Raw genomic sequence first — 22,177 nt, forward strand, 5'->3', positions numbered from 1 at the left:
CGTGCGGGGAAAATGCGACGAAAAGCTGGGGGGGTTTTGAGAGCCTATCCAGTTGGACTCGAGCATAAGCAGGGGATTTTCAAAAACCAGGCTTCAAGCTGCATGGTCTGCAGATCGTCGGTCTATCTCGCCCCGTGGGGGATGGCTGCCAATGCGACCATGATGGGCATCATAAGTACTGACTTGTGCTTCCGACAAGGCACTCCGCAGTAGCAGCAGTGGGTGGTCGCTGCATGCTCTGCCATCATCTCGTCAGGGCTACAAACACCCACCACAAGATGGCGGAAGCTCCAGGACCAGCATCAAAGCAGCAGCAGCAGGAGCAGGCGTCTCAGGACCATGTTGAGCATGTTGCAACAGCCGCAACAAAGCCCATAGCAGCTGTCGGCGCCACGGAGAACAATGACGACGTGGAAGAAGCACAAACCAGTCCCGCCGCCACAGCGCCGGAACCAGCAAAGAAATCGCTGTGGTGGGCGTGGGTGTACATGTTCGACTGGTACCCCAGGCACTATCCGGAAGAAGAGCGCAAGTTCCTCCGCAAGCTCGACTGTTTCCTGCTGACATTTACATGCGTCGCCTTCTTTCTCAAGTGGCTGGACCAGAGCAACATCAACAACGCGTACGTCTCGGGCATGAAGGAGGAGCTGGGGCTGTACGGCAACGAGTACTCGCTGTTTGGCGCCTTTTACAACGTCGGCTACATCATCTGCCAGGTGCCGGCCATGCTGATCCTGTCGCGGCCGAGGCTGTCGCGCTACTTCCTCCCGACCATGGAGGTGCTGTGGAGCATCCTGACCTTTGCGCAGTCCAGGCTGCGGTCGGCCGGCGACATCTACGGCACGAGGTTCCTCCTGGGGCTGCTCGAGACGCCCGTGGCGTCGGGCTCGCTCTTCATCATGAGCAGCTGGTACAAGCCCGAGGAGCTGTTCAAGCGGACGGGCGTCTGGTTCGTCAGCAACAACATCGGCGTCATCATGGGCGGTTACCTGCAGGCGGCGGCCTACACCAACCTCAACGGCGTGGGCGGCATGTCGGGCTGGAGGTGGCTGTTTGTCATGGACGGCTGCATCTCCCTGCCGCTCGCGGTGCTGGGCTACTTCATCTTCCCGGGCATGCCGGCCAGCAGCAGGCCGTGGTGGATGACCGAGGCGCAGCACGCCATGGGCCGGCGGAGGATGCGCGACGTCGGCGTCGAGGAGCCCAGGCGGCTTTCGCTCGAGACCTTCAAGACGCTGCTGGCCAAGCGGAGGTGGCAGTGGTACGGCCTGGGCGTGCTGGCCTACGTGCTGTTCCTGTCGAGCAGCTACCCGCACGGCCAGATGGCGCTGTGGCTCAAGGACCAGGCCGCCAAGCACGGGACGTACACGGTGCCGCAGATCAACACCATCCCGACGGGCGCGCAGGGAGTGTCTGTGGTCACGGCCGTGCTGGCCACGTCCCTGTGCATGGTGTATCCGACGTGGGCGGTATTTACCGTCGTGCAGTGTTTGTTTTTGTTTGCGAATATCTTGTTGATGGTTTGGTACATCCCTGACGGGCTGAAATGTAAGTTTGTGTCATCCTGGGAGGGCGGGCGGAACACTATTGAAGTCATGAGTTGCTGGGATTGCTGGATCAGTGACTAAACTTAAATTTGTTTCTACTACTCCCCAGTCTTTGCCTACTACCTACTTGGCATCAGCGCAGCCATCACTCCGATCCTGGTACCGACTGTGAACTACTGGCTAAAGGATAGCGCAGGTATGTGCTGCTCACTCCCTGTCTTTCCGTTGACCATTTCCGACCAAACCCGCTGATACAATGACTTTTTTTTTTTTTTTTNGGTCCTCTGTCTGCTTGCTCGCCAGCTGCCGTGAATTCCCTTTTCCTTGCCGGGGTACCTGTGCTTGCCTCTGCTTGGCTGTCCTGAAAAAGGCGGGGGGTTGCCTTTTTGGCTTGACCGCTTGGGGGGATTGGGCCCACCGAGTGCGACGTGAAATGGCGTTGAATACGACTCTGCACACAGAGCCGAGGTGGTGTCGAGAAGCGATGCCGTAATTGCGATCTTGGGGAAATATGATGAGGATGAACACTTAATTAGGTGCTTTTCAGTAAGAGAGAAAGGAGCATTGATCAACGGGGGAAATTTGTTCAGCCACCTAGACGAAGAATCAGCGGTTTAAGCGGTTTTACTTTCTTCTGCATTGTACCTTTTGACGGGCTTTTTTTTTTCCTCCTCTCTCTCTCTCTACAGGTAGTCATTCTTGGGGTATTCAAAAGCTGCGGCTGAGATTATATTTGTTCCGAGACGGTGCTCTTTAGCGCCTAGCACCGTCTATGGACCTTGGTTCCAGGTTGCTGGATCACAGTTACCATTCCATACCCCAGGGATGTGCTCTTTAGTGCAATTTTGATCGACATTTATCCCGCAAGAGATGTTGTATCTGGTGCGTCTTCTTTCACGGCATCGGAGGCAAGCAATAGATTGTTGGCCATGGTGTTCTCCGAAGTCAAATCCAACATACCTACGACATTGAAAGTGGTGCACTGAAATAAAAAAAAACCCCTCCAAATATTTGAAGCCAACATTTCCGCACAGATGCATGCATCATTTGACAAAGCCCCATTGAGGATGCAAAAAAAAAAAAAAAAAAAAAAGGCATAGCAAAGTATTTGCCTATAGTGTGCTAGCTAGGCATTCAGTCTTCTTTTAATGAGCATCCCAAAACATTGACCCCCGCCCCAAGGAAAGCCCATCAGGACAGCATCATGCCACCCCTCGCCGGCTTCACAGACAACCCCTGGCTTACACGGGCCGACTTCATAACCGGCACAACCGCGCTGCTCAAGCCCCTCCACCAATTCTTCTCGCCCTCCAACGCCCGCATCCGACTACCGCCCGCGACAGGCACGCACTTTGACGAGACGGCAGCCCAGCTCGAGGGTTTCGCGCGCCCGCTATGGGCCGTCGCCGCCCTCCTGCTGGGCAGCAGCAGCAGCAGCAGCAGCAGCCACACAAATCCGACCGAGGCCCCCGCGGATCTCGACTCGCTGCTGCGGCCGTGGATCGCCGGCCTCGCCGCCGGCACGGACCCGGAGCACGCCGAGTACTGGGGCGCCATCTCGCCGACGGACCAGCGGATGGTCGAGGCTGAGATCGTCAGCTTCGCGCTGCTGGCCGCGCCCGAGGACCGGCTGTACGGGGCGCTGGACGCGCGCGCGCGGGCCAACGTCGCGCGCTGGCTGCGCGGCATGGTCGGGAAGCCCATGCCGCTCAACAACTGGCGCTGGTTCCGCGTGCTGTCGGAGCTGGCGCTCCTCAAGGTCTGCGGCGTCGTCGGCGACGAGGCGGAGCTGCTCCGCGCCGAGATGCAGGCCGACCTGGCCGTGCTGGATGGCTTCTACCTCGGCGGCGGCTGGACCGCCGACGGGCCCTGGCTGCCTGCCGGAGCGGAGCGCGAGCGCAGGGGCGGGCGCAGGAGGGTCGATGAGCAGGTCGGTGCCGGCAGGCAGGTGGATTACTACTCGGGTAGCTTTGCCATCCAGTTCAGCCAGCTGCTCTATGTGAAGTTCGCGGCGGATCTCGACCCGGAGAGGGCAGAGATGTATAGGCGGCAGGCGCGGGACTTTGGGAGGGAGTTTTGGCGGTACTTTGACGCCGATGGTAGGTGGACAGGACAGGACAGGAGCCGCCCCCCACCCGGTTGAAAGGTGTTGGGGCTGGTAGTGTTCGGAAAACTAACTATAGGCTATTTTGTGTGCACAGGTGCGGCGATCCCCTTTGGAAGGTCCCTGACGTACCGGTTCGCGTGCGGTGGCTTCTTTGCCGCCCTCGCACTCGCCGACGTCCCCGACATGCCTGCACCGCTCGACAGCCCAGGCGCCATCAAGGGATTCCTGCTCAGGCACCTGAGGTGGTGGTCCCGGAATTCCGCAGACATTTTCGACTCGACGGGGACGTTGAATATCGGCTGGCTGTATCCGTGAGCGGCCCTTTCTGTCCCCTCTTGTTTTTCTGTTTAAAACAAATCAAAATACTACACAAAGCCGGATGTACTGACCCCAAAGCCAACTGATGAAACGGAAACAAAAAAAAAAAAAAAAACAACCACCACAGCAACGCCTTCATGTGCGAGGACTACAACTCCCCCCAGTCGCCGTACTGGGCGCTCAAGACCCTGATTGCCGTCGCCCTCCCCTCCTCGGATCCGTTTTGGCTTGCCGACGAGGCCGCCTTCCCGTCGGAAATGGTCACGCGGCAGCCCGTGCAGGCGATCCCGGCCCCCGGGCAGATCCTGTGCAACCACCACGGGGGAAACCACCACTTCCTTCTGTCGGCGGCGCAGTTCGTCGCGTGGCCCATGAAAGCCACGCAGGCCAAGTACTGCAAGTTTGCCTACTCCTCGGCGTTTGCCTTTTCGGTCCCCACGGGCCCGCTGATCCAGCAGCTCGCGCCCGACAGCTGCCTGGCGCTGAGCAGGGATGCCGGGGAGAGCTGGGCGGTCAAGTGGCGGTGGTGCAGCGAGGGGGAGCTGGTGAAGGGGGTGGTGGAGAGCACGGGGGCCGGGCGGGATGAGGAGGTCGTGGCTGCGACGGTGGAGTGGTGGCCCTGGGGGGACCTGTGCGTCAGGGTCAGGACGACGCTGGTGCCGCCGACGGGAAGGTGGCCCGACTGGCACGTCAGGGTGCACGAGGTGTTTGTGGACGATGCGGGCTTGCTCCGGGACGGGTTGAGGACCGTCGAGGGTGGGTTCGCCATCGGGAACAGGAGAGCGAATGACGGCAAACACGTCCCTGATCTGGAGAAGCTGGGCCGTGACGCCGAGCTCGGGACCGCCGAAGGGATCCTCCGGGTCCAGGATGGAGTCTTGGTGCTTGCCGGCGCAGGGGCCAGTGGGATCCGGACCGAGACGCTGCTGAGCGGGAACAGGACGAGATGCTACCCGCTCAAGCCCGACTCCAACACGAACCTGGCGTGCCAGCGGACCATGATCCCAGTGGTGGACCACGACATTGACGTCGAAGTCGAGGCGTCAGCAAGCCGGGAATCCGTCGCCGTATTGGTCACCAAGGTGTTTGCCATCTCCTCAAAGGCGAACGGTGGAAGGAAGCTAACGGGCAAGTCGTTGAATGAGAGATGGGAGGATGTACCGGAGTGGTCTGGCATGAAGTTCGAAAAGATGAATCAGACGTTACTGAAGGGCCTAGTTCCCTGCATGGACGGCCAATTGGCGTTGGCTGCGTAGGGCGCAACTTTTTTTTTTTTTTTTTTTTTCCGCAGGTGAAGCATCAAAACAAAGACCATTGGGTCCCTGTGAATTTTTCAATAGAGAATGTATTTTTTTCTGATGACAACATCAACTTGTGGCTATCCTCAGGGGTATCTTTAATAGACGCTCATGCCAGCAAAACATGACCTCGGCAAGCACCGGAAACACTATCAGTTCTCGCTGCTTGAGAGCAACAAAATAACAAAGAAAGAAAGACATAAAAAGCAGAGCAACAAAACAATCTCCATAAAAAAAAAAAAAACAACATGTCGTAAAAAAGTCATATCCTTTAGTAGCCCTACTGGTTGGGCTTGGGCGCAGGGGCTCCACCGTACTGGGGCTGCTGGTTGTAGCTAGTCTGCGGGCTGTAGCCGGTCTCGACGTTGTTCTTGCCCATCATCTGGTGGCTCTCGATGGGGCTGGGCAGCTTGCCGGTGCGCCACTGGTGGAAGACGATGGAGGCGTAGACGAGGAGGCCGGCGAAGGAAAGCAAGACGATGACGTTGATGGCAATGGAGGTCCCGCTCCTGGCGCCCATCATGCTCAGGATGAAGCTGACGAGCCAGAAGAGCGTCTGGAAGACGTTGACGCCCAGGAAGAACTTGGGCGTCAGGGTGCGGCGGGTGCGCTTGACGATGCAGACGACGTCGCCGAGCAGGCAGAGGGCGATGAAGACCATCTGCACCGACAGGATGGCGATGATGACGCCGAGGGCCTGCTGGGCGTTGTAGTCCGACTTGAGCTCGTCGAGCTCCCTCTGGACGTCGTTCAGCTCGTTGCTGTACTTGTCGCGGCGGTTGTTGATGTACGCAAAGGCTCCGATCATCAGCGCCAGCAGGCCGATGTTAACCACCATGATGATTATCCTAATCACCCAAAATGGGACTAGGACGCGCTTGAGGAAGGGCGAGTGCTCGCCGATGTTGTGGTGTGCCATGGTCGATGGATTGTGTAGGCGCTGAACTAGATGCGAACTGGGGAATTAAACTGATTAATGAAACTCATATACGAATGACTGTTGTTCGCTAAATGTCGATGGGAACAAAGGATCAACCCCAAATCGTGGCAAACATCATTCCGGAAGGAAACCGAATTATATATTTTGAATTCCAAGCGACCACGCCAACTTGTTTAAACTAAATTGCACAGCCTGGCAATGCAACCGCCAAGGAACCACCAACTGATTTTTGTCTTTGTCCCGGATGCCTCTCTCGTTTGCGCTTGTCACGTCAGCCCAGTCCACTCAAAAAAAAAACAAGGGTATGGCTGACCTATTCCCGGATCGGAAGTAGGTAGCCAAGCAAAGCGCCCCCCTGTATCAAGCAAGGTCTCAGGGGTGTCCGTGGACCCCCCTTTGCTTTTTTTAACCCAGTTAAACATCAAAGCCCTGCGGCGCAGTAGGAATAAATTCCTTTTGGTTTTGTGGTAGCTCTGACCACGAAATGTGGATTAAAAAAATCTCCCAGCTAATCTAGCCTTCCATCAATCTGTGGCTGATTGGCTCAGCCCAGAAAAGGATGCGCCCCGTGTGGATATGTTCGCGGGCCAAGTTTGAGGCAATGTTGGGCGTGGCGCTCTTGGCGGTGTCGCGTCCAGCTAGACGAGCAGCATAAACCACAGGATGTTCTCACCTAAGCGCGCCACAAATGAGACTTGTACTAACGAGAAATCTCTGGGACTCTGGGACTCTGAAACTCTTGCATTTTGTGCAGAGACAAGCTACCATGGTACTGTACTGCACAGTACATAGTACATACTTCCAAGGATTATCTATTATGGTAAACTCTTCCTGCATTAGGTGTCGTGATAAGTGACAACAAGGTTGAGCGCGGAATCATAAAACTTTAATCATGAATTGACAGCCTGATTTTACTGTGGGGGTTTCACTGGGCTCCACTTTGGCCACACCAAGCGCGCGCCACTGTACAACACCCTGTTGATTTTTTTTTTTTTTTTACATTCTCCACACCCCACCTTAGCATCCTTCTGTACATAGCATATACTTTTCTGGCCCTCACGATGAGTGCCACCCATGACAACCGTTTTACGGCACTGGTCGAATGGAATAAAGCCAACGGCGGGCAATTAAACCCTGCAGTCGAAGTCTATAATGATCCCATCACTAATGTGTCGCTCCGGGCCAAGGAGCCGGTTACCCTGGACGCGGATGGTCACTGCGCCATAGTGAGCTGCCCCCTGTCCACCACCCTCTCCGTCCTCAACGCCTTGACGGGAAGTCCACTGTCGATATCGACCTCTGGAGACAATGGATCCTCGCAAGAGTCACCACCAGCATTCCCAGACCACTTCCTCCAAAATGTCCCCCCGCACGTCGTCAGCCGCTTCTTCCTGATCCAGCAGTACCTCCTTGGCCCCAAATCACACTGGCACCCCTACATCGCCTCCCTCCCGCAACCAGAACACCTTGCTTCCTGGAACCTGCCCCCCTTTTGGCCCGATGAGGATGCTTCTGTGCTGGCTGGGACCAACGCCGGCGTCGCGGCCGACGAGATGGCCGACCTCGCGGGCCGGGAGTCCAAGCAGGGTCGGCGGGCGCTGAGGGACTCGGGCCTCGAGAACTGGAGGGAGTACAGCCCGCTGCTGTACCGCTGGGCTTACTGCATCTTTACCAGCCGGAGCTTCCGGCCCAGTTTGGTAGTTCCTCCCGCGGTCTGGGAATCGTTGAAGAGGGAGCATGCAAAGTACCTAGACGGGTGTGAGATGGACGACTTTTCCATCTTGATGCCATTGTTTGATATTGCGAACCACGATCCCCTGGTCCAAGCTACCTGGGACAGCGAATCTTTGCCCGGCGAATGTAGGCTCTTGGTCAATGGCCGAAGCCGGCAAGGCTACAAACCAGGCGAGCAGATCTTCAACAACTACGGGCTCAAGACCAACAGCGAGCTGCTGGTGGCCTATGGCTTTGTGCTGCCCGAGTCGGATGATCTGCACAATGATTACGTCCACGTGCGGCTACAGACTCAAAGCCCCGATGATGGAACGACGGAGAAAAGACCGACCAAACCTCGCGACTTCCTCATATCCCTGGATCCACTGTCCAGCCACAGGTCGGTAGTTGGCCGTGCGCGGCAGTGGATTCACGACCGGCAGGGGCTCAGGAGGGACTTTGCGCACTGCCAAGACGCACTCTTGTGGCTCTTTTGCGAGGCCTATCTGCGTGAACAGGGGCTGGATCACGTTGCGAAAGTAGCTCGTCTCGCTGCTATCCTCGCAGATCCGTCGCCAGCAGAACACGAAGAGTTGATAGAATCGCTCCGCGAATTCCTCCTCAACAAGCTACAGTCCGACTACGTCAAGATATCGGCCGAAGGCTGCGAAGCCATGGAGACACTGTTGGCCGAATGCGATGGCGCCGACGAAGCCGAGGGTTCCATCAGCGACAATCAAGCTCTGGCGATACGGTACCTGCAGGCCGTCGTGCGGGTGATGCAGAATGCCATGGTGGCCCTCGATCCGACCATATCATTCCAGCATGCGCCAGAGGATGGGGAGGGCGAAGATTAAGGCAGGAGTGGGACGAGTACAACAATGATATGAGAATGGAGTGGACCAAACCTAACGACAATTCGACATGAAGAAAAAGATAACTGTACACAACAATAAGTCTCGTAAGTGGACTAGACTCTTTGAATTCCTCGCCTGGTCTTATACGGCCCTTTTCGACTTTGTAGGACGACTTCCTTTTTTTTATGGCAAAGACTGGAGCAAGAGAAAAGAGAACGCTCGTTCCCATTTTCCACAAGGGCCAAGCTTCTGGAACGGAAACCCACCGGGGAAGCAGTCTCCCGTCTCCATGATGGGCTCTTGTGCGTTCTTTCCCTTCCCTAGCGTCGTATGAAATTCGGGAAAAAATCTCACCTTGAGCTCAGATCCCAGGGAAAAAAAAAGTGATTTTGCCACCTGCCGTTTGCTATAACCCCTCTAGCCGTTCCTCCTTCTTATTTGCTCATGGAATGGTCAACTACCAACCAACCAAGCATCCGACGTAGTGCAGAGGTTAGCATATCAGGTTTTCAGCACATCTCTGAAAAGCGCCCTGAAGACCCGAGTTCGAACCTCGGCGCCGGAGTTAATCTTTTGGCAATGTTGTAGAACTTTTAGGCTGTTTTTCTGCCATCTGGCATACCTTGTTTTTTTATGGTTACGTAAATATGTAGAAATTAAGGAAAGTATATAGGAATCAGAGTACATTTGACCATTTCTTCTTCTCGTTTACCATGTTGAACAATGTCCGACACGTACCCGGTATGCCCTGACCATTCCCTTTTGGGTGAGGTAGGTATGTACCCATTTACCTGCTCAGGTTCCGTAGATCATGCATTCCTGCGCGAATAGTCTCCAAGTTCTAGGTCCTTGGTTGTTGTAATAAATTAACGGATTTCTGAATGGATGCTGGGCCAGAGGTGTCAAGATCAAGCCCGCCATGACAAGTAAGCTCGCCCGTAATCACTTTGAGAGCGTTCCCTCCTTGATATGTGTTTCCAAGTTCAGTTTTGTCCCGCCGTGATAGCCTCAAAGCAGATTCAAAACCAAATGCATCCAAAAGGCAAGGGATGTTGTCACTATCTGTGCAACTGGTCAAAGAAATAAATTCAGTACTCTAGCAATATTTTGTTGCAATTAAGGTCCCCGGTCCATCCCGAACTCTTAGATCTACAAAGTAGTCGTTGCTTCAGTGACCGTCGAACCGGCAGTTGACGTCCAGGTTGATCACCTCTGATGTTAAATGTCAAGGGTCTTGCCGTCGTTGTACCCTAGACGCATGTTGTAGAATGACGTAAGGTAAGCCGAGCTGGAATCGCGAACTTTTTGGTTGCAGGGGAGGTGGTAAATCCCGCACAAGCAAACACACCTTGGTGTTGAAGTGCAAGCTTACCGAGAATTTTAACTGGGTAAATTAGTCTAGCAGTAGCAGTAATTGTCTGCTGTCTGACCTACTTGGGTTCCACATTCCAGGGGGTGGGCGGCAATTATCCCACCGAATCCTACCGTAAACATAAGCTTATCGCAGGCACCCATTTTCCAAAACAAAAACGCCACAATTTTCCAATCCTCAGTTTGCTTCTGCTCGTGATCTGAGAATATCTATGCCTACTTGACATACCGACACAGTGTACCAAGGCAGTATTTGCATTTCCCCCAAGGCACACAAGAAAAGAAAAAAAAAAAAAAAAAAAAAAAAAAAAAAGAAATGCAAGACAGGCGCAGAATCAAGCAGCGGCTGGCCCCGAAACTCACGCGACCGGGCGCCAAAGGTCACACCAAAAGCAAAACCGGCTGCCTGACCTGCAAGCAAAGACGGAAAAAGTGCGACGAGGCCAGGCCGAAATGCGGCGGGTGTGTCGCGGCCGGGTGGGACTGCGAGTTCCCTCCAGCCAATGCCGTGGCGAAGAGATCAAGGCCACCGCAGCAACACGGCTTTGGCAGCGCCACCATCGCCCGGCCGTCCCTGCTGCCCGATCTGACCCGTCAAGAGCTCGAAATGTTTCACTTTTACTCGGGCTATCGGATGAGCGGCCTGGGTCTCATCCTCAGCAGCCCCGGGGCCGAGGATCTGGTGATCAAGATGAGCGTATATGAGCCGTGCGTGCGGCAGGGCGTCCTGGCCGCGAGTTATGCGGTGCGGGATTCATACTGGCCGGCTGCGGACCGTGCCGAGCGGGCCCGCAACCTCGGGAGGCTGCTGCGACACTACAACCTCGCCATCGGGGAAGTCGTTGCACTTCGCGTCGAGCAGGAAGAGGCGAACCAGGAGGGCGCGGTGAAGACAAGTCGCCCGGAGCGCATAGCCGCCATCATGTGCGCCTCGCTGGTGCTGGCAACCGTCGACCACATATCTGCCCACATGTTCTCGGCCGTGCTTGGTGAAGGGGAGTCTGGCGGCAGGTCAAGGACGCTGTTCCACCTGAAGGCGTTCTCTGCCATACTGATGGACAGCAGGCCCGTGTCCCTCGTCGACGACGGAGGAGGCGGTGCTTGGGACAGGAAGAGCCAGTTCGACGACGACGTCAGCATGATGGTGCACCTGGTTTCGACTTTCTTGATGCAGAACGCCTTGTACGACGAAGAAGTCAAGAGGTTCAAAGCTCAGAGAGCATCGGCGGCAGCGCCACATGGTTGGAATAGCAGTGGCAGTCGCATCACGGAGGAAGAAGAAGGTTATTATGAAATGGAGACCTACCAGGACCTACGGCCGGTTATGGCTCTGGCAACGATCCCAGGCCGCTAGTCCTTTCCATACCGGGTGGCGCAGGTAGGCCGGAATCAGGATCGTCGGGTTCCAGGGACCTCTGAGCATTCATATATAAAGGGGAGGCAATAAACGTCATTTATCAAGGCAGCAGCGGGCATCATGATGCGTTGATTTCGTAAAAAAAAAAAAAAAAAAAAAAAAAAGCCACTGTGCCCTCGGGTGTCAACACAGCGGTGACTGCGACGACGACTGCAGCCTCGATCAAATTCCAGCTGCGACCTCGAGAAGGCTGAACACTTTGAACTTGTCTCCCTCGAGTAATGAGATGCGGACGGCATGCATCTGTAGCGTGGGCGCCAAGCCCTGTCCCTGTCCTTGAGTAACTGGCTATTATTAGCCTTGCTGCAGATTTCAATCGAGCTACTCGTCCGAAGCTCATGAATGACACAAGTACATAAAGATTGCGGCCCACATTCGGCCTTTCCGTAATTTTGGAATCTCTACAGTGTCGGAGCTGTGCAGGATACTTCTCTTTTTTTTTTTTTTTTTTTTTTTTTTTTTTTTTTTTTTTTTTTTTTTTCACAGTTTTAAAACCAAAGTGAGCTGGAGTATTACATTCTGTAAAGGGCAAAAAGGGGCTACAAACAACTAGAAAAGGTTGTTATGCTTGGTCGTTCTGCAAAGCTTAAATCTAGTTGCCCGATTACCCTGACGGTATTACCCTAAAATTTCTCAAATTTCTGTTTCTAGCCCCTTTTTTGTTGAACCTTTTTGATTTTATCTTTATATCCTTACCGTTACGAAAATGAAAAGCATATCGGTCTTGGTTGCCTTGCTTGCGGTCCAAGCAAAGGCCAGTTATTACCGTGTCTCCATCGTCCAAGACCCCAACCCGAATCCAGCCGTCAAGAATCCAGTCGCTTCGATTGACGGCGAGGAGGGTAAAGAGTATATCATGTTATACGAGGGTGAAGGCTACCGTGGGAGGGAACCGCCCAACGTCATCGTCCCGGTCAAGATCGTCCGAGGCAAAGCCGTTCCCGGCCGCGGAGGCCTTGGGCGTGGGTTCAAACTCGACATCACGCCAATATCGGCGGGAGAGGCGGTACTTGCCGAGCCGGTAAACACTGTGCCGGATCCGTCGTTGAAAGAGGGGCGGTACGCAGGACGGACGGGCGGAGGACGAGAAAAAGCACCACCATCAAGGAAATGGTGGTAAATGACAGATTCGACGGCCGGGTTGGAAAGGTCGATGATTGGGTCTGGGGTTACAGCAAAAGAGCCTAACCCCCACCCCGAGTAAGAAGTGTCACTTGGGCTACGTTGTGACTACGGGGAGTAAATGCGATTATCAAGCTCGAAATTGTTTTACATTATATTAATTAGGGGTTTACAAAGCTGAACTTACCATATTATACCCACTTGCGGCCAGTATTACATATTATACGTAATTATGAAATTACATCAAGTTTTAATAATTAACAAACTTTTAATTCTGGTAATAGCATACTCTAAGCCTCCTCCAGCCTTTGGGAATTAACACTTTGATTTGATGGATTTAAAAAAGATTAAAAGGCATTTACTTGGAAACTGGTAACGTCACCGGCGGGCCTTGTGTAAAATAAATTATATTTCAAATATAATTTACTTAAACTCACGAGATCAAATACATTTTCCCCCATCGTGAATACGTGTAGTTAACATGGTCTTCCTGTGTTTATAGGCCTTTCGGAATGTCGATCGATCAACAGAACGTTTTTATTGCGTAAAGTGGTTCAAATTCTATATCCTCTATGAAACCGTCTAGAGAAGAGCTTCTGAACGTCCTTCCGTCTTATACCCGCCAGACCAACGATTGAGGCCCGTGCAAATTGGCCCGTGCGCCACTGCACGTTAGTCATCATCCTATTGTTGAAGATGAACGCAATTATATCTATTCCAACTCCCTGTTTGTTATCTCAGGTATTCCGGCGGTATTTTGTCTGGGCGAATGTCCCCTAACCCCACCTGGGTTCCCCTGGTAACGAGTAACCACACAAAATGTAACATAGATTTCTCCGCACGTTTTCGACTGGAAAACTGTAGTATAAACTGTCCATACAACCGTGAAAACAAGTTATCCGCTTAGACATTTGGTCCGCGTTGTTAAAGTCGGAGCGTTTTGATAATGTATCCGCCTGTTCGAGGTTTGTGCTAGGGCTGGCGACAGAAATCGCAGCGGAAATGGCCCAGAAAATAACAGTAAAAACGTTGGTAATTTTCATGTTGATAAAAATTGCAAATTTTCCAATTTGACCAGAAGTTTATTTTTTCAATAAAAGATGAAAAGTTGGGTGGATTACTGGAGACGTTAAACTTCAATCAGCCAAATCAACCTAGCTTTTCTATAGCTTTTGTATTGTATTGGGATTTTAATAAGTATTGCAGCTTTTGTTATGCATTCCATTTGCTATTATTAATTGAAATCAAGTTTAATTATGTACCTTTTTTTTTTATCAATTTGCATAAGCTTTTATATTCAAGTATTAGAACCAGGGTAAGTACATTATACAAACTTATTAGTTAGCACCTATAAGCAGATACTCTTTTCTAAAAACAAGTCAAGGAAACTGAAAAGCTGCTAAATTTGACGCGTCGCGGGTAGAACTTATTACGGCCAGGGATATATCAGTAGTGTAACATTTGGACCCTGCAATTACCAGACCCTGACCCTGGCCACTGACCGACGACCCATTTAGGACAAATCCTTTTGTCCGTGTCGCCTTAAAATCAGAATTTGATTTATTTCATTCTTTCCCTTGAGAATAAAATCTTGGTTGACAAACGCTAACAAACTGGCTTCCGTACTATGCCTACCCTGACCATGACATGTGGTAAGAGTGACAGTTATAGTTGACTGATTAAATATGAACATATTCAACAGATTGAAAATAGAAATGACATAATATATAAACCATTTAGAAAGATACTTTATTAAATTAATGCTACAATAAAAGCAAACTGCGGTATTAATAATAAAATTAATAATAGTAACCATAACAACTTGATAAAATTCGGAACACCACAATGTGAGCGTGTTAATTTAGAGATTATATGTGACGTTGACTGAGATTTCAACACGCAACTCTCGTTTTAACTCGGTTGCTTCACGGTCTAATCAACCTGCGTACAATTATTAACAATGGACGGGGTACTGATATGGTCAGTGTGTTAATAAACCCCGTTATGTGCTTTTTTGTTTCTTCGGAAACCGGGGTCGTTTGGAAGTTGAACCGTTGGAATGCGCTACAAGTGGAAAGGCTGAAAATTGTGCGCCGACGTTTGGAGGACAATTCCAATCGCGAGGTTCCCGGGAGTGTCGGCACGTCAATGCACGGAAATGTGCGTTTACGGTGCCGTAACAAGATGTAAATAATTGTTCAAGTTAATACGTGTTTTTGATTGGGTGCAAAACGCACCAAAAACGGAGCCGGTTAACGGTACAGGAGTTCCTTTTTTTTTTTTCTTTTTTTTTTTTTTTTGCTGAACTACGTATGCGGGTGAGAAGATACCGCAAAACAGTCAAATTACCGAAATTATACGACCCAATGCAATATATATCGGGTTGCTGACGAAACAAAGGAAGTTTGGCTGGAGACCTCGGGGTCACCGATGGGTCTTTTAACAGAGGCATTGTTCGACTTGGTGCCTGTTTGCCACTTGGGCATGGTTTCCGTTGCGGCCGGATATACGGAGCTGCGTGGTGGGACTATCCAATAGAAACTTGATGGTGAAATTTCTTAATTGCAACTTGTACGATATAATGTGTGGTAAAGGGGCTCATGCGGTTGCACCGTGAAAATAGATATAAACATTTCTGTTAAACAAGTTTCAAGAAGCAGCTCCCCCATGACCAAGAAAAAAAAAAAAAAAAAGGCTAAACCGGAACCGCGAGTGTGTATTCACCCGCACCCTCCAGCACCTGGGTAGTATCCTTGTACCTAAAAACACCTCGAGTCCCAGCAGGGGCTCGAATCAGCACATTGACCACGTCCCTCCCTGAAGAATCCGGCCCGATCGTCCAGTCCACGGCCAGCGGACCCCTCGGCGTCTGGACCTGGGCGCTCACCCGCTTCAGCCCGAGACCACCGACGCCTACCTCCGGGTCGACGACCCAGCTGCGGTACCCGAAGCCCTCGACGCCGTCGGCTTGCCTGATCCCCGCCGCGTGGCGCGTCAGGGCGTAGGTGGCGGCGCCGCCCCAGGGGTGCGCGAGGCTGGTGAAGAGGCTCAGGCCCGGCTCGCCGGCCGGCGTCAGGTACTCCCAGCTTGCGCCCGAAGCGTGGCGGTCGGCGTGGGCGCGGGACAGCATCCGGGGCCAGAGGGAGCGGAGGAGCTTGGTGGCGGTGGCGGTGGCGGTGGTGGTGCCGTTGCTTCTGCTGCTGCTGCTGCTGCTGCTGACGACGCGCAGCAGCCCGTCGAGGAGGAAGCCGTTTGTGTTGGGCGAGATGTTGGTGTCGGCGGCGGTCGAGTCGACCAGCGACGAGTCCTTGTACGCCGGTCCCAGCTCGAGGGCGGCGAGGGCGGCGACGGACCGCGAGATGCGCCGCGGGTCCGAGGCCACGCCCGACGAGAGACAAAAGGCCGTGGCCTGCACCGAGAGGTCGTCCTTGTCGGCCAGCGACAGGGAGTAGAAGCCGCGGGCGTCGTTCCAGAGCTGCGCGTTGACGGCGCGCGTGATCTCGTCGGCGGCCCGCGCGGCCTTGGCCTGGTAGGCGGCGTCGCCGACGGCCTTGGAGATGTGGGCGATCTCGAGCAGGGTCTGGACGGCCAGGCACGAGGTGGCGGAGCCGTCGACCGCGGGCCCCAGGAAGGCGCTTCCAAAGTTGAGCAGCTTGGTGGTCTGGTTGACGCGCGAGAGCAGCCAGTCGAACTGCAGCTGCCACTGGGCCCAGCTGTCGCGCACAAAAGCGACGTCGCCCGTCTGCTCCAGGTAGCTGTACAGGGAGCCCATGCCCAGCAGCTGGTAGTCCTCGAGGCCGTAGGGCTGGGCCCCAAAGGCGGTGAACGGCCCGCTGGCGCTGGCGGGGTCGTAGCCCATCCTGGGGGAGATGTCCAAGATGCCGAGGGGGATCTGCGTGCGGAGCAAGAACCGCAGCGTGCCGCGCTCCAGGTCGAAGCGCGATGTGCTGGCGCCCATGATGCGGATGGTGTGGAGGAAGTCGCCCAGCCAGACCAAGCGGTCGCGCTTGGGCCCGTCCAGGCAGACGCCCTCCGCGTTGGTCTCGACGCCGTACTCGGCGAGCACGTCGGACGACGTCATGGGGTTTCGGTAGACGACGGTGCCGTTCTGCGCCGTCGCCGTGACGTTGCGCACCCACGCCGCTTGGTCTTGCCACGCGCCGAACCCGAAGCTGCCCGTCAGCGTCAAGGGGCCGCCGCCGATGTAGTATTTGGAGACGTGCGTGGCCAAGATTTGTGTCTTGTCGAGGGACACGGCGAGGAAGCCGTCGGGCGAGAGGACGGTCGTCACGTGGTACCACTTGTTCTCGGCGACGTCAAAGGGAACGCGGGAGATGTCCAGGTCGTACGAGGTGAGGGTGGTCTGGTTGACAAAGCCGTAGCCCCAGCCGAGCTTAAGCGTGTTCCTCGGCGTCAGGGTGGTGTTGGTGTTGGAAAAGGTCGTGGCGTTGGGCAGCTCGCTCGTCAGCTGCAGTTGGACACCGCCAAAGCGACCCAGCGGCCAGGCCACCGACCACCACACCCCACCACGCTCAATCATGGTGTCGAACTCGAGCGTGTAGTTGCCCCAGAGGCCGGCTCGGAGCGTCTGCGTGGGGCGGATGCTGGCCACGCGCACTCCCTTCTCCGCATCGACCTGCCACACGGCCTTCTGGGTGCCCGACTCGACGCACGCGAGGTCGGCAGCCCGGGCCCCCAGCGCCCACACCTCGTTGAGCACCTCGTCGTCGCAGCTGAACCTGCCCGGCATCTCGGCAATCTCGGTCCCGCCCGCGGTGGCCTCGAAACCGACGCTCTGAAACGTGACGCCGACGTCGGCCCTGGCGTCGAGCAGCCTGATGGACTGCCACCTCTGGCCGCCCTGGATCAGCCCGCTGGCCACGGAGCCCGCGGCAGAGATGTTGAAGGTCTCGACGCGGAAGGCGTTGGCGAGCCCTTGCTGGTACGGGTACGGCCCGTCGGACCAGACGTGCTCGAGCGCCGCGAACGGCTCGCTGTACTTGACCTCGACCTGCACGGCCGCGGCGCCGGATATCTCGGACACGGTGAACCGCGGATAGCCGGCGACCTCGACGCCGTAGTCGAGCGTGGCCAGGGGGTGCGAGCCGTTGAGGGTAAAAGCGGCGAACGGCCCGGTGGCCTGTCTGGGTGCTGTACCGACCGCCACCTTGCTCGGGGTGAAGAGGCGCGCGTCGGCGGCCAGCACGTTTGCCAGCAGGCAGCCGCTGGAGAGGATTCGACGAGCCATGATCGAAGCGAGCAGAGTCCACAACCCGATCGGACAACCATGTTAGTCGCGGTCGCAGTCGAGGCTCCGGCGCGAGCCATGTTTGCTACTTTATGTTCAAGAAGAAATATGAACGACTCGGATGTTCCTCCAACTACCGATCTCAATACTACGAAAATCCCATGGGGGAATTCGACATTGATATAAGGTCGACCCGCTTCCCCGCGCTGGCAGAGATTAAAGCATGGCAAAATGTAACTTGGTTTACGGAATTGGGTTACATAGTCGGGCAGCTTGTGGAGAATGTCTTTTTTTCTTTTTTTTTTTTTCACCCACGCACATCCATATTCCGGGGAGGTGGAGTGGTTGATCGGAATGTGGAGGAAGCAGCGAAATCGGTAAACCTTCTAGCCTCTGCCCCCACTCTCCTGCCATCTCCTTCGGCCTCAGCTACACCGAGTTGTGCCATGGAGGAGACTATGCTTCAACCCACAAAGTTCGGGTCGGTCAAACTGCTTACGAAGGTACAGAGGGAAAACAAGTTGAGCCCCGTTTCCAAGCATTTGACATCCGAGACTTCGTGTGGAGGTGAATCCTGACTACTGCAGCACAGCATGTGCTACTTGCTGAGGTTGAGATGAATGTCCTGGTCGAGTCGTCGCCCAGCCAGGCGTAGCTATGGATGGCCAGCACCATGTTGTGGTGGAGGTGAAGCTCCATAGCACAGGAGACGTCACCTGGTTGAACTGCCTCTGGGACTACTGCTAGAGTGATTACTGGTGCGTTGATCTTCGCGGACCCCCTGGCAGACAAGGGGTCCCTAAAATCCGTATCAACCCTAAAATTTGAACCATTCGACTTTGTATGTAAATTGTATGCAAAAAATCAAGACCCTAAATTTCAACGGCCTGCGTTCCGACAACCATAAGCCCTGGTTTTTTTTTTTTTTTTTTTTTTTTTTTTGGAATAGGCTGTAAGGGGCTTGCCTTGGTGGCGTACTTCTGGGTGCAGGGTTGATAGAATTGAGGTTCTACAAGGGTAAGAACTGTTGCAGTAGATAGATCTTGGCATCACATGACCGGAGGAGCTTAGTCAGCACAGTGCACATCATAAAAGCACTGTCACGCTCGTTAGCCTAGATAGCGCACCCTACCTGAATACATGGCTCTCCTACCACTAATTCAGACTGCACGTGTACGTTCGTGTGCGTCAAGAACTGTTTAGGATGCGCCTTGCGCACTGAGGAGTGCGCTCCCGTTGTATACACTGCGGCTGTCACGTGTGTGTAGCTCATCCCGATGCACGTGGCGGAGCCGGTGCGCCACCGGCTCCAGCCCTCAGGGGCTAGCCCCCCAATATAGGTCAGCGTATGGGGAAACGAGTAAAAATCCTGTATACGGAATTGTAAAAATTAGGGGAAAAATTGTACGGGTCAATACAAGCGATAAAAAACAATTTATTAATCAAGATTGAACAGTAAATACGGTGTTAATAACACTGTACTCACATTATCAGCATTCTATTGTGCAATCTTAATGGACGACCTGATTTTCATTGTTTGTAACAACACGCACAATTTTCTCTTCAATATTTGCCGTTTCGTACAAAGAGCTCTACTCGCCTTCCCACATATTAACCTTTTTTTAAAAAAAGAAATTCTGGATTTGTGGTTGTCGACGTATAGACCGTTGAAGTCGTAAGATTTCCAAATTCACATATTAAATGAGGCGATTCAGTTGTCAGGGACCCTCTGTTTGACAAGGGGGTCCGCGAAGCTTAACCTACGAGTAGGTCGTTATCGTTCAGCCTTTACTACTCGGGCGAACACCAAGATCTGATTAAGTTTCAATTAATTGCAGTTCCGTATGAACGATCATGCTATGGGCTTCCAATCTATTAGTCCCCTCAAGGTTCGTATCGTAGTCATCCTGAGGGGCTATTGATTCTGAAAAGACGATTGCTTATTTTTAGTAAACTTGTTTTTTTTTTTCTTCTTAATCTTTCTCTCTTGCCTTTGAACAATGAGGCCCGGAACTGACTCGTTGATAAGCCGAAGAGTAAAACAAACAGTTTACTAGCATTGCATTGATGTCAATTCACCTTTCAATGTGCATTTCGCAGAGCTTGATGTTGAATTTTGCTCCATTATGCAATGCCAGATTGGGCTCCAGTAATGCGGTTGTCTGCCCCCGGAAAGTAGGCCGAAGACTCGTCAGCGCTGACGCATGCAGCGGACCAATCAGCAAATAATTTAGCCTTTCAAACCGATAGATGTAAGCAGGACCTAGCATGTAATCATTCAGCCCCAGTGTTGAAATACTTGCAATCCCATCATTTTGAGACTTGTAAAAGAAAGCCAGAGTGGTCTAGCTAGTTGAAGTATTTGTTCTCAGTAAAAAGAACACAAGGACATAGCTTATTAAAGTACTGCATGTTGGAAGCTTTGGATGTTGGTGACTACCGGTAAAGCTCTTGAGGAATGTTCTGGGTACCATGCAAGAAGGAAGAACCTGGAAACATGAATAAAACATCAAGGGGCTGAGCTACGACAATGGCTTTGGTCAAATATTGTATTTAAGCACTGTCGGTCAACTATAGTAAGGGAACCCAATTAATTGAACGTGTCCCGACTCGCTCCATCTCCGGTTGTCATGTTCCGTGGACCAAAGCCGCGTTTCCGATAGGATGAACTGAGGTTTAATGAGTCGAACGTGCTAAAAATAAAGCTATATTCAAGCAGAACGCAAGCTTTTCGGCTTGAGTCGGTTGACTCAATCTAAGTCTAAATACCAAAGTGGAACACATGAATGGGCTGGCGATGGATAACTGGCCTAAAGGGTGATCAGCAGGTTAGAACCTTGGTCACCACAGGGGGAACCTGAAGTCAGCAAGTCAACATAACTCGCAGCAAGTAATTCCGCTTAAGAAAAAAAGGTTAATGCAACTTGCATACCGTTTCTTTGTTCCTGATTCGACTTTTGGTTCTATTGCTCACTTGAGTGATATTTATTTTGTTCTTATTTTTTGTTAACATGCCCCCCCGATTTTGAAGAAAAAAAGTGTTCCATTGATTTCAAGTCATCCATTTTTTTTTGCTTTCTCTTTTTTTTTGCCTACAATGCTTGTCAATTTTGTCATTTCTTGTATTGCGGTCGGCGCCGCGGCCATGCCTACTGGTAAGCCCTTGCAAGACGGGGATATCAGTGCTGCCCAGGCCTCGTCACTAAGCCACAGCGATGGTCCAAGCCACATCGTGGCTCGCAGCCCGGCTCTTTGGGACAAAGTGAGGTCAAAGAAGAAGAAGCAGGATCTAAGGAACCTACGGCCCAAGGAACGGCGACCGCCCAAGAATGTAAACTGGGACGGGGAGATCGTTGTCGAGACACCGGGCACGGCGCCATCCATAGCAAGACCAATACGACCAGATGTCCCCATCTCGCAGGTGATGGCACCAGCACAACGCCCCGCCGCTGCCTCGTCACCACCACGTCCGCAACAGGAGTGGGTTCCGCATCCGTCCTATGCACCGGAAGACCCGGACACGTGGGAGAACGATGTGCCGCCTTCCCAGCAGGCGATACAGGCCGTAGAGGATTAAGAAAACGGCGTGTCCAACAACATGCACGGGCAGCAGTATCATTACGGCGGTGGCGCCCACGCGGCGACTGGCTACGGCGGTGGTGCCCACTCGCAATCCGGCCACGGCGGTCTAGACTCGCATTACGGCGGCCCGTACGTAGAGTATGACTACGAAGGGCACTCGGGCTCTGGACACGGCGGCGGCCTGGCGGGCTTCGAATCGCCGCCTCGCCATGCTCATTCGCACAACGGTCCGTCCGGGCACCCGCACGCCCGGGCGGGGTATTCAGGCGCGAGCTCGCAGCAGGAGTCGTGGCAGCGTCCCCAGGGAGGGTACTTTTGGGAGCCCGGCGCGCCTCCGGCGTACGGAGGACATAGACCCCAGCAGGGTCAGGGGATATTGTCTGCCCTCGTGGAGGGCGGCACATCGATCTGGAGGACTACGGCACAGCTGGTTTCGGAAGCGTCGCAAAATTACCAGCAGTATCAGCGGCCGCAGGGGTCGGGGTCCTACAGGCAGTCCGCACCAAGTCACGGGATGCACAGTTCCCCGAGCCAAAACCAGTTCCCGGCCTGGGCTTACGCAAGTGTACCCGGCGAAGGACCGCCCGGAAGAATCGTGAGTCCAAGTGAACTGAATCAACGCTGGTAGTGGTGGTGTGATTATCAGTTAGGGGTCAG

General features: G+C 53.5%; 10 protein-coding genes across 10 annotated transcripts; 8 read left to right on the top strand and 2 right to left on the bottom strand.

Moving 5' to 3' along the window:
• Positions 1 to 233: 233 nt before the first annotated feature.
• PpBr36_06742 (uncharacterized protein) lies at positions 234 to 1,912 on the top strand (the record flags this gene model as incomplete). Its single annotated transcript, XM_029893885.1, has 3 exons — positions 234 to 1,548; positions 1,657 to 1,743; positions 1,851 to 1,912. 3 exons carry the CDS (start codon positions 234 to 236, stop codon positions 1,910 to 1,912), a joined length of 1,464 nt encoding a protein of 487 aa, XP_029746207.1.
• Positions 1,913 to 2,751: 839 nt separating this feature from the next.
• Positions 2,752 to 5,228, top strand: PpBr36_06743 (uncharacterized protein; the record flags this gene model as incomplete). The annotated part of the gene is made up of 3 exons (XM_029893886.1): positions 2,752 to 3,646; positions 3,749 to 3,965; positions 4,100 to 5,228. The coding sequence occupies 3 exons, from the start codon at positions 2,752 to 2,754 to the stop codon at positions 5,226 to 5,228; spliced, it is 2,241 nt and encodes a 746-aa protein (XP_029746206.1).
• Positions 5,229 to 5,550: 322 nt separating this feature from the next.
• PpBr36_06744 (uncharacterized protein) lies at positions 5,551 to 6,189 on the bottom strand (the record flags this gene model as incomplete). The annotated part of the gene is made up of 1 exon (XM_029893887.1): positions 5,551 to 6,189. The coding sequence occupies one exon, from the start codon at positions 6,187 to 6,189 to the stop codon at positions 5,551 to 5,553; it is 639 nt and encodes a 212-aa protein (XP_029746205.1).
• A 1,082-nt stretch (positions 6,190 to 7,271) lies between these two features.
• On the top strand, positions 7,272 to 8,780 carry PpBr36_06745 (uncharacterized protein; the record flags this gene model as incomplete). Its single annotated transcript, XM_029893888.1, has 1 exon — positions 7,272 to 8,780. One exon carries the CDS (start codon positions 7,272 to 7,274, stop codon positions 8,778 to 8,780), a length of 1,509 nt encoding a protein of 502 aa, XP_029746202.1.
• A 1,687-nt stretch (positions 8,781 to 10,467) lies between these two features.
• Positions 10,468 to 11,505, top strand: PpBr36_06746 (uncharacterized protein; the record flags this gene model as incomplete). The annotated part of the gene is made up of 1 exon (XM_029893889.1): positions 10,468 to 11,505. The coding sequence occupies one exon, from the start codon at positions 10,468 to 10,470 to the stop codon at positions 11,503 to 11,505; it is 1,038 nt and encodes a 345-aa protein (XP_029746193.1).
• Positions 11,506 to 12,274: 769 nt separating this feature from the next.
• On the top strand, positions 12,275 to 12,688 carry PpBr36_06747 (uncharacterized protein; the record flags this gene model as incomplete). The annotated part of the gene is made up of 1 exon (XM_029893890.1): positions 12,275 to 12,688. The coding sequence occupies one exon, from the start codon at positions 12,275 to 12,277 to the stop codon at positions 12,686 to 12,688; it is 414 nt and encodes a 137-aa protein (XP_029746014.1).
• Positions 12,689 to 15,174: 2,486 nt separating this feature from the next.
• PpBr36_06748 (uncharacterized protein) lies at positions 15,175 to 18,124 on the top strand (the record flags this gene model as incomplete). Its single annotated transcript, XM_029893891.1, has 2 exons — positions 15,175 to 15,211; positions 15,534 to 18,124. 2 exons carry the CDS (start codon positions 15,175 to 15,177, stop codon positions 18,122 to 18,124), a joined length of 2,628 nt encoding a protein of 875 aa, XP_029745469.1.
• On the bottom strand, positions 15,386 to 17,938 carry PpBr36_06749 (uncharacterized protein; the record flags this gene model as incomplete). Its single annotated transcript, XM_029893892.1, has 1 exon — positions 15,386 to 17,938. The coding sequence occupies one exon, from the start codon at positions 17,936 to 17,938 to the stop codon at positions 15,386 to 15,388; it is 2,553 nt and encodes an 850-aa protein (XP_029745468.1).
• Positions 18,125 to 21,035: 2,911 nt separating the features above from the next.
• On the top strand, positions 21,036 to 21,515 carry PpBr36_06750 (uncharacterized protein; the record flags this gene model as incomplete). The annotated part of the gene is made up of 1 exon (XM_029893893.1): positions 21,036 to 21,515. One exon carries the CDS (start codon positions 21,036 to 21,038, stop codon positions 21,513 to 21,515), a length of 480 nt encoding a protein of 159 aa, XP_029745911.1.
• Positions 21,516 to 21,536: 21 nt separating this feature from the next.
• Positions 21,537 to 22,148, top strand: PpBr36_06751 (uncharacterized protein; the record flags this gene model as incomplete). The annotated part of the gene is made up of 1 exon (XM_029893894.1): positions 21,537 to 22,148. The coding sequence occupies one exon, from the start codon at positions 21,537 to 21,539 to the stop codon at positions 22,146 to 22,148; it is 612 nt and encodes a 203-aa protein (XP_029745913.1).
• Between the last annotated feature and the right edge of the window lie 29 nt (positions 22,149 to 22,177).

This window comes from Pyricularia pennisetigena (assembly GCF_004337985.1).
Source record: "Pyricularia pennisetigena strain Br36 chromosome 4 map unlocalized Pyricularia_pennisetigena_Br36_Scf_6, whole genome shotgun sequence".
Taxonomy (NCBI): domain Eukaryota; kingdom Fungi; phylum Ascomycota; class Sordariomycetes; order Magnaporthales; family Pyriculariaceae; genus Pyricularia; species Pyricularia pennisetigena.